The following is a 17,444-nucleotide window of genomic DNA, read 5'->3' as shown; positions in this document are numbered from 1 at the left end:
TCACCGATAATTTTGGATTTATTCGAAAGGGAATGTATCTGGCTTTATTTCAGTAAGAAATTCGGCCATAATCGAGAGTGGGGCGTTTGACAACTGTGTGCGCGTTACATCCCTTTCCTTCCTTATGTGTATATGGATATCAGTGTAGGCTTGTTGGACCCAGGACGTATTATTTTCAGGAATACACGCCCCTGTGACACCCCATTTATATCACTCATACTCCCTCATGTCTGGTTGCATCGTTCACAAAATACATGTCATACCGCATGAGTTCTGCTGTCTGCCATCTCCCCTTGTTATTGTTATGTTCGCACACCTTGAAAAAAAACTTGGCCACAATCCAGTCCCAAATGATGATAACAATGTTGCAAGGAATCCCAAGTTAGTCGCATTTACACTGTCACTCTTTCGTCGAATGCCGGGGTCGAAGTAAGTTCTGATTCAAGATTGATCGACACACGCCGATCATAAAAATCAACAGTCTTTGATGAGTTACAGGTCGTACAGGTCGTACAGGTCGTACAGGTCGTACAGGTCGTACAGGTCGTACAGGTCGATCAGGAAAGGGTCTTTTATTCGATTCTGGAGGTTTCATATTCGACAGCCAGTCAAGTATTTTCCACTGTCACTTCAAATTTCAAATTTTCCAAAAATGGGCAAGATTACAGAATACTGGACACCTTCGGCCACCTTTGAAAGCGTTAACTTAGGATTGGGTTAGGGTTAGGGTTAGGGTTAGTGTAGGGTTTAGGTTCAGGTAAGATTCAGGGTTTGCGTTAGGGTTAGAGTGACGTGACACCAGGTATACGGTATTCTGTAACTGTACGAGAAAACGTAAACACTTGCTCGTTCGCCATTTGAAACTGTTACGTAACTCTACTTCCAAGAAAATACGTGGTTCAGACGATTCCGTTATACATGTAGTGTGGCCATGGGGGTACAGTAACTCGGCACACATAATTAATAGGCTGGTTTCAGTCGTGTAGAGTTGGGATAATATAAACCAAGCTCTTGGGTATTACATTATTATAGTGAATAAACCGTTGTTTATGTTCTTTGGACAGAATATTCATTGATGTTGAAATGTAGACACGACGCCAAAACATTGTGACAATGCAAAAAGTGCACATTATCGTCTCCTAAGTACTGTCTTTTGATCTGTCACCGAAGCCTCTTAGAAAGCTAGGCCCCGTTCATCAAAGTGATCGTAGCGTTAAGATGATCGTAACTCCTGTGCTTAAACGCATACATACGACTGTCGTAGCGCTACGATCTCTTCCAGGAACAGAGCTCTGAGTACTACATCACTCACAGAGAAACCAAGTACAACCTCACTCACTCACACCCAATACAACCTCACTCACTCACACCAATACAACCTCACACCCAATGCGGTCTCACTCACACACAGAGAGTACTCACTCACACCCACCCACTACAACCTCATTCACACACACACACACACACACACACACACACACACACACACACACACACACACAAAATACAGCCTCATTCACACATACACCCAATACAGCATCACACACCCAATATAACCTCACTCACTTACACACAATACAACCTCACACGCCCACTACCTCACTCACAAGAAAAAGCCTCACTCACAACCAATACAACCTCACTCACACATACTCAACACAACCTCAATCACTTGGTCTGCCAGCAACACACTCACTACCTCTTCCATTCCAGCTTTCAACTTCTCCCACCGGGAACTTCTACTCACTCACTCACTCACTCACTCGAGTCATTCTTGAACAAAAAAACAAGACTTGATTGTTAACAGACCGCCATCATAGCTGGACTCTTGCTGAGTGCGGCCTTAAACAACAAACAAACTTTGAACAGTAAATACAGACACATTTGTACATTTCCCATATGAATGTTTATTGATAACGTCATGACTTCCGACAGTCTTCGTTAGTGTTAGTGGTGTTTAAGACGATATAGAGAAGCTATCGAGGCCCCTGGCCAACGCCTTGTGTTCTTTGGAGGAAGGTGATGATACCACTCCTACCTCCGCAGCAGGGGTGCGAGGAGAACGCTCTGTACCACTGACGGTAGTATCCTAGAAGACAAAAACAGCAGTCAGCTGATGTATTCGTACATCCAAACCAAACCAAAGCATGAAACTATAACATAGATCTTGGCCTTACGACTCTCAAAGATTACGTCACTACTACTACTACTACTACTACTACTACTACTACTACTACTACTACTACTACTACTACTACTACTACTACTACTAGATGTAGCAAGATGGTCATAACCTGCTCCCTCGACCGTGACGGACACCAGGTCTTGACTACTGTCCAAGCTGGCTAAATATCTTCAACCTGGGCCATTAGGAAGGTTGGATGCCCATCACATGCCGTTATTTGTAGTTCTTGTCTGATTGTTAATCAAGTATCAGAGCAATGTAGGCTTTCCCGATATTGTAATGCCTGCTTAGCGTAGTGACTGATCCAGTTTGATCCTATTTCTATGTTTTTACCTCGATATTTAATCATGTCATGTAAAATACTATGTCCATTACCTATGATATTTGATATTTGATATATCTGAATTCGTAAAGTAAACAACAACACATAACCATCGCTAGAAAAATCTGAAAAAAATTACTTTTGTAAATAGGTATATACAGTTTTTGTCTTCAGTTCACACCACATCTGTATTCCTTATGCAGCAAAGAAGTTCAGTTCGTATCGTCAAAACAATGTCGGCCCATATGACTTTCATGCAAGTGAAATTGCATGCAATACAGCGATTACCACACCATTTGTTGTAACTCGTGTTTGATAGTATAAACCTACATCTTATTTGTCATCATTCTCTTGATGGTCAGTTAATGAATTTGTGACATGTATAATTAGTGGAAACACCACTCAGATTACTCCACAAACGTTCCCATTTGTTGTTTTTCGTGTCTGGAGTTAATACTCAACATTATAAATTAAAGTCAGATGTGGCAAGTGCTGTTAGTGCAGCAAGAGGAATTATCAACTGAGCTATAAAATCAAGCATCGATGAAAGGATTAGCAGATAACACGATGATTGATTAATTAATCTTGCACAACAGATTTGTCAAAAGGTAGTAATTTTGAATGTAGATTTACAAATCTAAACTGAACACACCCTGTCGTAAAGTGCAGGTGTTAAAACAACACCCTTCCTTCAAAGAGTTTGCCGTCAATACGTTGATTGATTGCTCTACACTACATTTTTAAGGAATGGAGGGCATCGTGCAGTTAGTGGCCAGGTGAACTATCTTGGGTGACCAATGAGACTATACACCAATGTGCAGTCACCTGACACAGCCAGGTGACCAGTTGAGAAACTACCACTAGTAATAACGATATATCAGTTTTTTAACATATGTGAGTGGTGAAAAACGTGACATGGAACAAGATTCGTTCCCTTATGTTGAAGCTGATGGATGCATTCCCCGAACAATGCAACAGCTGGGCATTGTTGCTATAACTTTAGTCTTTTTAATTTTAATATTTGCATTTTGTTTTTATTCATTTGTTCAGCCATTGAACAGTCATTCGCACTCGGCCGCACTCGGTCGCACTTAGAGCTTGTGTGTGAAATATGATCTATAAAATGTCTAGACATTATTGTCATATTGTAAATTCACTATAAGTAGAAGCAGGTCGTGTCGTGTGCTTTTTATTAAGCTTCAAAATGCATACGGATATGCTAATAAACTAATTTGCATTATAAAACAAAATATAAAAACGTACATTGACTTCGTTAATTTATCAGTCTTAACATTTTTTTCTCACAGGCATATTTATAGTTAAACTTCAAAGTCTTTTCATTTTTATTACCGAGTAAATAAGATTTCTTCTTTGTTGCCCAGTCTATACTTATACTAGCAATTGCGCTTGCTTGACAGCAGAGATCACGAACCAGTCAGGAATCCTGGGATATCATCCGGGTACTCACAGGAGAAGAAATCAAAAACAATAAGAAAAGCAACAATCAATCCACGAAAATTGCTTTGCATCAGTGCCCCTTTAGCAAAACTATGTTCTTCGCAGGTCCCACTCACCATCATTTTGTCCAGTCTGATGTCCATTTCTAACTGAACCAAAGTGTTGACCTTGAAATTGGAACGGGCACCTGCAAGAAGGTTGTCCACCATATCCGTACTCATCGGACTCCGAGGAGTGGCCACCTCTGCTTCTACCTCCACTACGACCTCGACTATGTCGACCCCTGCCGTGACTTCTTCCTCCACGACTCCGCCATCCACCACGGCGGCTGTGACCTCCGTGACTTCGACCACCGTGACTGTGGTGTCCATGACTGTGACTACCGTGACTGCGACCTCCGAACCAACGACTTCCACGACCTCCTCGGCCAAAGCAGTTCGAACACCCGTAATCCCTACGTTCACGTGATCGACTACGCTTGGCAACATGATGACTCTGGTCATCCTCCTCTGCAAACACTACCGCCACTGAAACAAAAGAAAAATATGACGTATTTATTTTATGTTCCTGGGGAATCAGGAAACGATTTTCCTCGTGAACACAGATTCAATGACAAATTACGGCATATGGAGTGCCAAGTAGATGTCAGAATTAACTGAAAATGTTTTTTACGCCAAGCCAGTGTCCACGGATTTCAGAAAGGTTATGTCACATTGTCGCGTTTCTATATTTCACTCTGCAGACCCGTGAAGGTCCCGGGGTAGAATAGGCCTTCAGCAACCCATGCTTGCCATAAAAGGTGATTATGCTTGTCGGAAGAGGCGACTAACGGGATCGGGGGGTCAGCCTCGCTGACTTGGTTGACACATGTCATCGGTTCCAAAGTGCGCAGATCGATGCTCATGTTGTTGGTCACTGGATTGTCTGGTCCAGACTCGATTATTTACAGACCGCCGCCATATAGCTGGAATATTGCTGAGTGCGGCGTAAAACTAAACTCACTCACTCACTCACTCTGCATTTTTTTATTTCTGTCGTTGATGAAAGTGTCCATCACCTTAAATGGCTTATTACTTCGGTGAGCAGTAACAAGATGCTGATAAACAGGATTGGCAAGTGTTCGAACCAACGATCACGGGTTCCCGACGCGACAAATGGACATAACTTTAGAACGTGAATTTCAACACTCAAGACCCACCTACGACCCCAATGTCTTGATGGCAAGCAATGGCGTATTGTGAAACATATATACACATTCAGGACCGACAAGGATTCGAACCAACAATAGCCGGAATATTGCTGAGTTGGTCATTCACTTGCAGGCCCCCCTGCGACCCCGATGTCCCAAACAAGATGCGTAACACATTTTATCTACATATATCTGGGATTACACTTTCTTAGTGAAATACACTGACCGAATGAGTTTGGTGTTTCGCCACGGCGCTTTTAGCAATATTCCAGCAACATCACGGCCAGGGACACCAGAGATGTACCTATGTGTGGATTCGAACCCGGATCTTCGGCATGACGAGCCAACGCTTTAAGCACTAGGCAACACCATGATATGCAGATTCTAGTATTTTTATTAGGTTGAGCACCTAGCCAGCACACAGTCATCTAACCCACTCAGCCACCTCGGCTATGTTACAATTGATCACTTTCTAAATGGCATCGAAATTATACATTGTGGACTGAGTCAACAGCTTAATCTGAAATACATCCAGGAGTCCAAATATAGTTACAGATGTGAGTATAAAACCTTTCGAAACATTTGACGTTGACCTTCATCGAGTTGTAAGTTTGTAAATCAACGGCAGTTCAACAATAACAAAACAGATAGATATGGATAATCCATTCCAAGATCAGTGTAAATGAGTTTAGTCATGCTCACCAACGGCAGCTGTGACGACAAACAACAACGGCCAAGTCCTCATTTTAAGCTGTGCTCAGAATATGGCAGCCACAACTCCCCCAGTCAACTGTGTTAATATGACCGTCCCAAATTGTCCAATAAGTTCTGACCCCCTCGGCCGGCGTCTACAAAACAGCACTGACGGGTAAAAGGGGCACTAGGAAGAATGGACATGGGATATGGTCATAGGTTATCAATCCGTATCCAATATCACCTGGGTCCGGTTTCTCAGATACCTGACACTACAAGTGCTTTTACATGATGATTAAACTGGGTCAGAGGGGTCAAGAGATGTATGTATGTATGTATGTATGTATGTATGTATGTATGTATGTATGTATGTATGTATGTATGTATGTATGTATGTATGTATGTATATGTATGTGTGTATGTGTGTATGTATGTATGTATGTATGTATGTATGTATGTATGTATGTATGTATGTATGTATGTGTGTGTGTGTATGTATGTATGTATGTATGTGTATGTATGTATGTCTGTGTATGTATGTATGTATGTATGTATGTATGTATGTATGTATATGTGTGTGTGTGTGTGTGTGTGTGTATGTATGTATGTGTGTGTGTATGTACGGACGGATGGATGGATGTTATATCAGCAGCGCGTGTTTACATACATATTATACTGTGACATTGGGCTGCTACAGGTCCAAAATTATGTGTGTCATCTCACTTTAAAAGTTAGCAGATAAAATCCGTGAAAAAACACCGAGAACAGTTATTATATTTTGCGATAGTTTTCAGTCCTAAACAATAACTTCTTGGTTAAATGAAGCATTCGTGTTGGCCCTATAAGAGTCCTATCCGCTATCTGAACTTGGATATAGAGGGGATAGAATTACTATACACTCACAGCCTGGTTCCCTAGGTCTGTTGCGCCTGCGCTAAAGCTCCGAATTGACCCAGGCAACCACTGTCGAATGGCGGCCTTCACTGCAGGGAGACGAGAAATATATTTACTATAGGAAAACCCGAGAACGGGTGGTTAGAAATATTTCATATCATTTTCATCGATACTATGGCAATGTCTACTTCGAGGCACGAAAATGGTGAATCAAATGACTAATATACAAAACTGCACACACATATACAGCTAAAACAATTAATATGGTACTTTATATTCCTAATCTGAATATACAAAATACATAGTATGATCAGTATATTAATACATTGGCATACATATATTGGAAGAACGTTTCAGACAGATGAACATTCCAATATTTGTGAACTGTTGAATTAAGGGTGAGTGTTACTTATGAAACCTGTCATGGGAACCAGCCTCAGTGTATACATTTGCTGTAAATTGATTATTTTGGGCATCATCTGACATCAGCAGTTAATCAGTCAGATGTTAGTTAACCAGTTTGGTTAAATGCTGTTATGGACTTTGCTTTACTTTATTATACTATGGTGATTTTATTTTTAAAGAATCCAGATTTTATGGCGTGTATCTAGAAATTTTATCTTCATATAGATATTGGATAATTTGTTGACACCTAAACTTATTTGGACTCGAGCACTAATTACTTTTGGAGCACACAGTAAAAATGATGTTATGGCATTGTAGAGATGTCAAAAGAATGCTGAAAATATACCATGTCAAGATGAATTATGATATTTAATGCTGTGATTGTTCCTATTGTGTGTAAGTGTGCAGAAGTATAGGGGACCATTCCCAACCCATCTCCAACCACAGATATAACTACAGTGCTTTTGTGTAATAGGAAATGGGCACATTATGAAATACTAACAACTGTGAGCCCCATCTGGGAGTGCTGTACATCAGTGTATTTTAGACAAAGCGAACTTTCCTTTCATGAATGGGCTCTTCCAAAACAAGCTAAAAAGCTACGAACACACACAATTATGAATATTTCATGATGTCTCCGTTTCCCTATTACACAACTGAAACTATAGCTATATACAGGTTGGGGAATGGGGTATATTGAATGTTACATATAATGCTCCAATGTGTAATCAGCTTCCCAACAGCATCACCCAGATGTTGCCATGACTATTGCTCATTGCATCACTATGATCAGCCCAACGTCATATTGAAATGATACATACCAAATGAATATATATATAATAAATAGGCCATATTCTTCTTTTAGTATTCCATATTTGAAAACACATACATTTTTATAAAAAAACAAAGATTGTTGAATGAATCATTTATGTGTTTCAAAAGTATTACTTATTATATAATGTGGTAAAAAAGCATTTTCGAGTGAGTACAACTGGGCGTTCAGTTTGTTCCCAACACACATAAAAGGAGAAAATGGGGCCAAAATCAACGAATTACACGTCATCAAATTTGCTCAAATGTAGATGCTAACTATATTCAATCTGTGTGATCGTTCAGATCCATGTTTACTCTGTGTGATTTCGTGGTAATAGCGAAATGACACGAAATATCAAAGCACATGTTGGTGATGAAAATAAGGTGTGTGGCATTGATTGCATATCGCCCATGTAACGACGATTTTCGTGTTTCGTAACTGCTTAAATAACGCTACTTTCCAACGCTGAAAGTAACGATGGCCGTTGTTCTGGTGACGTGGGCATTGCCATAGTATTGATGAAAATGCTTTGAAAAAATTCCAACCATCACTTCTCGGGTTTTCCTGTAGTAAATGTATGGCGCGTCTCCCTGCGGTGAAGGCCGCCATTCGGCAGTGGTAGCCTGGTCCAATGTCGGAGCGTTAGCACAGGCGCAACAGACCCAGGGAACCAGGCTGCCATTATGCCAGAAGTGTTTTTGTCAGTCTGAGTAAACTTATCCTCAGTACTTTTCCACTACTGAGTCTAACAAAAGCTGATGGGAGGTCGCGTCAAGTAACCTTGAGACTGACCAACCAGAACGCAGCACATTCGCACATACCTTTTGAACTATTTGTCTCGAAAAGGTTCTTACTCGAACGATTCCGACTGCTATTTAGCGTACGCTCGCTTCAGAGGGATGCACACGACGTACGTGATGTAAACAGTCGCTGAAAATAGAGTTTTTGGCAATATTCAAGGATGTTATCTTGCGGAAATATTACCTAATGTTAACCATTTCAACAGAAACCGCAAAGTGTATATACTGCAGGTCAAATACCTGTGTTTTATGCGGATTTTCGTTTGTAGAGAGATCTGTGTCAGTGACCTGACACCCCTCCCGGACGCCATTATTGCCAAGAATCGTGGCAAACCAATCGAATCGCGCGTAGTAAAAAGCATTTCAAAGCATGAAAATGGCTGAACCGTGGAACTTTGAAACTTTGCTAAACTATACCAAGCACAATTTAAACATAAACATTGAGCTACAGGATGAACAACTTTCAACAGTGAAACACATTTGCAAAGAGAATGGCCGTGTTGTTGTTTTGCTCACGGGATGTATCATATTCTTAGAGCCATGTTTGGAAATTGAGAGCTATCTTTCCTTGATAATGGTACTAGACTGTTTTCATCTCCATGCCCGTTTGCGATTAGACATGGCCACGAGAGGGGTACGAGACGCCATCCGGTTTGAGACGAGTAGTTACGATTGCGTTCAACCGGAAGCTGGCAGGGGTAATGAAGGCGAAGAACGATCTGAATACCACGAGTGGCGCTAAAAATGTTTAATAAAACATATAGACAACTTCTTCAAATTAAAGTTAACAACAATTCAAATAACCAATTTTCAATTCTTCCATATACTAGCTGCTGGTTTCGGGTTCACACTTAGTGACTGCATTGGCTGTATAGGCGTCGAACCTGGGACTGCACCGTATCTCTTATGTATGTCTGTTGCTTCAAAGTGTTCTTTGGATGTTCGAAGATGTTTTCGAATGCGTCGATATTTTCGCCCATCTTCTCTGCGGACACTGTAAGATCCCACATCTACCTGGTTCTCAACCCTGCCCTTGATCCATCTCTCCAGACCTGGAGACTGGACCCTTACAACATCCCCTTTATGAAGTGATGACAGCTCTCTGGTGCTCTTATTGTAGTAGGACATCTGGATAGCTTTCTTTTCTAGCAGTCTCTGCTTGACATTGGGCTATGTTTCCGGTTTGAACAGATGTTTGGACACAAGTAGCTGTGTTCTTGTCCGTCTAATGAAGAGGCGTTGAGCGGGAGATGAACCCATTTTCTCGTTGGAAAATTCCTCAACTCAAGGAGAGCCAAAAACGGATCTGATTTCTGTCCACATTAAACACAAGTCCATATGTGTCACAGAGTTCTTCTCTGAGGGTATAGTATGGTTTTAAGTACTCAGGGACTCTCTGGTGTTCTTCTGGCCATCCCTGTTTGATGGACTTCTTGACATAGTTCTTCATCAGCCTCTCTTGCTGATTGCAGCTGTTGGCGTCACTCGCTTCATATCGCAATGTTCTCAGTCATGTCCATGACTTATAACTCTTTCTCCAGTTAAGTTTATTTCTTCCTTTTCAACATCTTTTTCGAGTCTTGCGATGAAAGCTCTCTCCTTTGTAGACGTTTCCGTGCAGACAGCAAACTCTTCTTGTGGATTGTCACAAGTGGCTGGTGATCTGTCTCTACTAGGACCATTCTTCCATAGACATATCGCTCGAACATTTCTATTCCGAACACCATCGCCAGCATTTCCTTCTCTATTTGGGCATAACCCTTTTCAGTATTGATCAAAGCTCTGGAGTCATACTGTACTTTCTGGTCGTCCTGAAGTAGGCAGGCTACTAGTCCACTTTTGGAAGCATCACACTGAAGTGTTGTTGTTCAGCAGTCTGCATCGAAGTACCTGAGGACGGTGGTCTTGACAAGATCTTCTTGATCTGGTTGAAAGCCTGTCCATGCATCTGCACATCCCATCGAAAGTTGATATCTTTCTTCACCAACTCCCGTAATGGTGCAGACACTTCGGAGAGGTTTGGAGCAAATTTCTAAAGGTAACCAACCATCCCCATCATGCGTTGTACTCCGTTCTTGTCATCTGGCGAGGGCATCTTCTCAATGGCGTCGAGTTTACTTGGGTCAGCTCTGAAGCCATCCTATGATATCACGTGCCCTAAGTAGTTGACTTTCGTCTTTGTTCAACCTTTAGTTCTGTTTAGCTTCAGACCCGTCTCTCTGCAACGTTGAAGCAGTTGTTCGAGATTCTTATCATGGTTTTGTGACGCTTATTCGGGTGTCTTGCCTTTACCCTATACTAGCAAGTCATCATGTGCTGCAAACACACTGTTCAGTCCTTTGAATGGATTGTCAAGTCTCCTCTGAAATTCTTCTGGTGCAGGTGAAATGCCAAATGGCATCCTCGGCCATCGGTTCTTTCCAAATGGCATTTCAAATGTCGCGAGGTAGCTGCTTTCTTCGTCTAAGCAGATATGCCCAAACCCGTTCTTTGCATCGAGGTGTGTGAAATAGTAAGCGTCTATGGTGGGTAATGGATACTCATTCTGCTTCAGAGCTTTGTTGAGTGGTTTCGGTCTATGCAGCCGACGAGCAACCACATGTGCCAGCCCGGGGGAATCATCAGGCTGCAGGGTTGGGGGAAGGGGGGACGCATGAACGCGCCCTCACCAGCGAACTGAAAGGTAACCTAGCTTCGAACTGGAGAAGGTTTCCAAGAATGTGGAACAATTACGAGATTGTAACACGGTTAACCGAGGAAGATGATCAGTTCAGAACTGCTACCCTGTTGACGTGTATAGGAGGAGATGCTCTGGACACATATGATGGGCTGCCATTTCAAAATGATGGTGAAAGAGATGACATTAATGTAGTGCTACAGAAATTTCAGGAATTCTGTCTAGGAGATGTCAATGAGACTTATGAAGCTTGGGTTTTCCATGAGTGACACCAACAACCGAATGAGAGCATTGAACAAGGTGCAAGTCAATCTTAGTTTGAGAAATACATAAAGAGTTAGTCTAACATTATAAGCATACATATGTCAGCTCCTCTTTCTCCTACACTTTGAATAGATATGGCACCGAAACAATGCTGTTCATAGACACTTCTCGGCTATGACAATGCATGTAAACAGGGATCAGCTTTGTCTTTGTGTTGCCATGGGTTCATGATAACTACACCAAATTTATATACACTGAAACCTCTGATGTTTTACACACTACTCTACAGCTGAAGTTTTGGAATTGGACTGGTGTAGCTGTGTTTTTTGTCATAGGCTACATCTGGTGCAAACAGGATAGCAATCTTTGAATTCAGCCCTGTATATTCTCTTGGAAATATAAGACCATGCAGCGTTACCTACCGTTTTGTCAATTACAACATGTAACATGTGACCTGTACCCAGAAAAATGTGCAAATAGAAACAGATTTTGTTCCGGAAGAAAATATTGATCTTGCTGTATCCGATCTGTGACCAGGTAATCACGACAACATTAACGAAACACCTGACTTCACTGATGACATTTCAATCAATACAAAACTGGCATACAATGGCACCGTGGATGGACCCGGGAGAATACACATCTATAATGCACACGGACATACTTGATCTTATTCATGCCCTCCATACTACCTCGTATGACGCTCAGTGAAGCGATTTCCACTAGACCATTTTGAAAGAGAATAGGCTTTTGCATTTATAAGACCAATTACTACCAGCTTGTTGTAAAATAGTCTGACACCTATTAAGAGGGCCGTTAAACGTTCAGAAACCATCCCAGGAAGCAATGCAGGAAGCTAACAACCTGGCCAATAGACGGCATTGTCATTTTGGACGGGTGATGTGTGATCCTAGCTTTCGCTACACTAGATCTGCCAACGAACGCACCCAGGGGCTTCGTATTGTTGTTGAGCCCGACCGACCAGGTCACAGCGGAGGAACAGCTGATCATCTGTTGAAACAGTCACAAAGGGAACTTCATCCGTGACAATGTCTTGCAGGATTCGAAAAGGTAGAGTGTTGTCCGTGCTTAAAGGTTTTTCCCTATCTCTGTTGACTGAGGATCGCGTGCCACCATGATTGCAGATTTCGATGGCGTTTTCGCTTTCTGTTTGGTTCTGCTATTGGTAGGTCAGGACGTTCCAGGGACCAGGTCGAAATGACCACACGAGAAAATGACCACACTGACCCTAGTCAAAATAACCACACAAAACTGGAAAACTGACCACAATTTCCAAATCAAAATGGCAATAGAAAACGTTAAAATGGCCAAACATTTTTTCTTTCATATGAAGTATTGTTCTGGAAATGTTTTCTTAATTGATACTGTGCGACTGTTATTTATTATTTTGATTTTTTTTATCCTGTACTTTGAGCTGTTTTCTTGAGCTTGTGTAATAGTTTGGGCTGTTTAACTACTCTCGCAATGTTTTCATAATAAATACTTTTAGTTGTTATTTCAAGACCCTTTGATCACTGGCCACTGCACGTTTGGGTTTAAATGAGGATGAATGATTACATAGCTCGAAATAGGGATAAGTGCACAAAACATAAAAGGACACCTGGTCCTTAAACCCCTATACCCATCAGGATCTGAAATCCGACGTTTTATTGTCAATCACGGAAAATGTTGTTTACGAAACTACAGATGCAAAGAGATTACTGGCGGGAACAGAACTGCATTGTGTGAATGGCTAGACGTTCATCTGCAGAATCATCATCAGCGTACTATCAAGCATGTTAGGAGTGATATGAGCCTGCTCCACCTGCCGTTTGTCACCCCTCGGCGTGAAGTGTGAAAATAATACAATATTACATCACTGTATTGTAAACAACGTTTTCCATGATCGAGCATAAAACGTCAGATTTCAGATCCTCTTGACTCTTGGGTTTCAGGACCCTGTGCCTTATTTGTGTTTAGTGCACCTATCCACAGTTCAAATTAATTAATCATTCATCTTTCACATATGAACCAAAACGGACTGCAGTGATATAAATTATTTTGTAATTTATGCACTTTAATATGAAATAATACTATATAGAAACATGTTATGAGTATTGAACAATAAAAAGTGATGTATGACCACAAGGAGTAGGAAAATTTTGAGTAGGAATAGGGGTTTGTGGCCATTTTGACTTTCTTGTGGCCATACCGACTTACATGTTTTATAGCCATTTTGACAGGGACCAGACGTTTTAACCCTTTCAGCAAACACCTGGCGTCATTGCTGATTTTCAGAATGCCATTGATACAATGTTCACCTGTTTTGCCCCAACGAGACTGATTATTCACTGTCGATGACTTTACATTGTTGACAGTTCCGTAATTTTATGGTAAATGGTATACCAGAAAACGTTGCTTGCTGAGATAGCTGTGTGCAACTGGGCACATCTCGCAGCTAATGACAATATAATGTTAATTTTGACGAGGGGGGAGGGGGGGGGTTCTTTAAGAAAAGCGCATATTTTTCTCTCAGTGCTGAAAAGAATGGGACATATGGGGTACAATGCTCACATATGGTATATTGATACATGTAGCCACACTTAAGTCCATTATCAATAATTAATTTCAATGCTATATTCTTCCTGATTGTCAGTTCTACATAGGTGAGTAAGACATTGTAGTAGGTCCCGTCACACGACCTCCTTTACTGCAGTATTCACACACATATTGTTAGAGCTGGTCCTTGGAATAAGCAACAAACGGGATCGGGTGGTCAGTCTTGCTGGCTTTTGATACATGTCTTCCCATCCTAAAAGAAGGTGTTTGAGTAGTCTGTGGTCGAGGAAGCAAAGTTAAACTTTACAAATTAAAGGTATTTTTACCAAAATTATGTTGTTCTAATTAAGCTATATAATTTTAAGATCATGTAGACGTCTGGTTGGTACTGTGTGAGTGAAACACCATTACAAGGAAACTATCTGTTGGGCTATCATACACATTTCCGTTTATCATTTAGTCTAACAGAAAAAACAAGTCTAACAGATATGTTTTGATAAATGTCAATATTGTCTATATTTGTGTCACTTCACGCCCCACGTGCAACCCGTGAAGATTCGGGTTAGATATGATCTTCGGTAACCCATGTTTGTCGTCAGAGGAGATTACGGGATCGAGTGGTCAGGCTTGCTGCTGACTCGGCGGACACATGTCATTGATGCTCATGCTGTTGATCACATGACTGAATGGTTCAGACTAATTATTTACAGGCCGCAGCCGTATATAGCTCTAATATTGCCGAGTGCGGCGTAACTAAACTCATTGCACTGCATTAATGTAAAGCTACTTACGGCTAGAAACCTACACATGACGATGGAAACTTAGATTTCCTATGCTATTATGTACATTAAAGTGCAGCTACATGCGCAGTTAGAAAAAACAGATGCTGTTCAGCGTTGTCGGAAATGTTATTATGCATTACAAAATAAGTCTGCGGTTTTTTATCCTACATCGATAAAAGCACTGTGCAGCCATCTTCATTCTATTTGGCATCTTTACGGAAAGTGTGAGCGACTGAAATACTGACTGATACGTGAACGACTTGTACATATATTCAATGGGTTTGTGTGCCAATGCATAACGTTATACACTCAATCTAAAAGATGGCTTATAAATATGCTTATAAATATGCTTATAAATATGCTTATAAATGTGCTTATAAATGTGCTTATACATGTGCTTCGCGAAGATGGAGTAATATCCATTCAAAGTATCTCGGTTGTCAGAATTTGAGGCTCTTTTGAAAACAAAATGACTCTTGGGTAAAAGGAAAGACGGGCATATCAAGAAAACAAATCAAGTAAATAGTTCAACGTGTGTGACGCAAGCTTAGAGCCAAGAACATTCCTCGTGAATATGTATTATAAATTATAAATAGATATTAAATTACAAGTAATATATTCAGCTTTCCCTATTATATTAAATCGCTATGCACTAACCTACTTATGTGATATTTCATCATAGAGGCGACACATACCAGGGACTTCGAGCATGCTCCAGTCATCGTCTTACACCTGTGTGAAATATGATGTTTTGCGTTAACAGTGCGCGAAGAGGTTTTCATATTCCTAGTCAGCTGTGCCTAATTTAACTACCTCACAAAATAATTCACTAGCCCGAAATTTGAATGTAGAAATTATGCAAAAGATTATAGAAATAGATCAGACTTATGTGATGCATGTCATAGTGACATGACCATGACACGTGTAACTCCTTTGTGTATATGATTAAATATTACTAACCGTGAGCCTGCATACTTTTATGAAAGTTATAGTTGAAGCAATTAATTTACAGAAATGTTATCATGGAATATCTTCGAGGTGTCCATAGAAGTAGGTACGTAATATTTAAAATCAAAATCAATACATTTCTGTCGTAATAGATCTACATCAACTATTCCTCTGTGACAAAGTTGCAGATATATTCAGACTAATCGTTCGGTTGACTTTCTTCAGCTTCAGATCTGTACATGTAAACGTCAATGTACAAGAGGGTGAAGCTGTAAGAGTTTGAGCCTGTTGTGTGCTTTGACATGTGGTTCTGGGCCTCCTTTCACAAAGCACTAAGGTGATCGTAAGTCACTACGGTAACCTCTGTGCAATTTTAAAGAGCTGGAGTTAAGGTTAACTGTTGTTAATGTTGTTCCGTGAAAGGAGCCTCTGGACCTGAAACATGTGCCCGTGATCCTGACATTGTTGACATTGACTATCACGCCAACTGGGAATACACGGTGACTATTAAGAACAAACGATACAAACACATCTGAAGGAATTATTTATTACATCATGATGATGTGACTGACTCTCCATTCTTTGAGAGCAAAGAAGGCATCTGGACTAAAGGAAGGCATCTGGACTAAAGGAAGGAATCTGGACTAAAGGAATTATACATTTAAGAGTTTCCGGTTATGTTGTGTGATTGTAATGACGGTAACTTCGACATATTTGGTATCGTTGATACCATGTAAATCACTGATCTGTTGACGATACTGCTGAACAGAGTTTATGTACTATTTTGCTGATCTAAAGTGTCAACTTTTGTTTCCTTGCTGAATTAAAAAAACATAAGTTAAATTGCCGTTAATTTGTGAAGTGTAACACATTTTTCTCATTAAATGCACTTTCTGCTAAAACTGACATTTGACCTCAAGAATGTTTTATTTTCCGATGAGCATACTTTATAAGTTGTTCACTGGTCGCGAGGGGGTTATGGCCTCATGTACCCTCGAGGTTGTTTATGTTAAAGAAAACATAAAGAAGCCTCGAGGGTACATGAGACCATGGACCCCGAGGGACCAGTGAACAACGTATTTATCTTACCGAACACCTGAATTTTAATTTTAAACTGTTATGCACTGTTATGAATGTAAGGCGAATCGCCATTTTGCAGACGACAAAAGTAAACAGATTTAGAGTTATCTCCCTTCCATCGATTTTCAATCACAAAACATCAGTAATTTCCGTGCTTGATGCGTGATTTAATGTTATTCGAGGCAAAAACTACTACCATGTAACACCAGAAGAGTTCGGAATTCCCAGCGGAATCGCCTGTAAGCGGGGTACATCGAAAATAATAGAATAGCGCTTAGCCAATCAGAAAGCGGCATTCATGTGTGAGGTAAGATAAGATACTGTTGTCCCGAATTGTAAATCATGATCTGAGAATTCCAAAACTACTATTTGAA

The 17,444-nt window shown here is 40.7% G+C and overlaps 1 protein-coding gene across 1 annotated transcript; it reads right to left on the bottom strand.

Moving 5' to 3' along the window:
* Nucleotides 1-1,883: 1,883 nt before the first annotated feature.
* LOC137284940 (keratin, type II cytoskeletal 2 epidermal-like) lies at nucleotides 1,884-6,001 on the bottom strand. The gene is made up of 3 exons (XM_067817022.1): nucleotides 5,857-6,001; nucleotides 4,082-4,492; nucleotides 1,884-2,089 (listed from the first exon to the last, which is right to left on the bottom strand). Exons 1-3 carry the CDS (start codon nucleotides 5,897-5,899, stop codon nucleotides 1,977-1,979), a joined length of 567 nt encoding a protein of 188 aa, XP_067673123.1. The 5' UTR covers nucleotides 5,900-6,001; the 3' UTR covers nucleotides 1,884-1,976.
* Nucleotides 6,002-17,444: the final 11,443 nt, after the last annotated feature.

The sequence above is a fragment of the Haliotis asinina genome, chromosome 1, assembly GCF_037392515.1.
Source record: "Haliotis asinina isolate JCU_RB_2024 chromosome 1, JCU_Hal_asi_v2, whole genome shotgun sequence".
Taxonomy (NCBI): Eukaryota; Metazoa; Mollusca; class Gastropoda; order Lepetellida; family Haliotidae; genus Haliotis; species Haliotis asinina.
The sequence above is the reverse complement of the archived record's forward strand: the minus strand, read 5'-3'. Positions and strand labels throughout refer to the sequence as shown.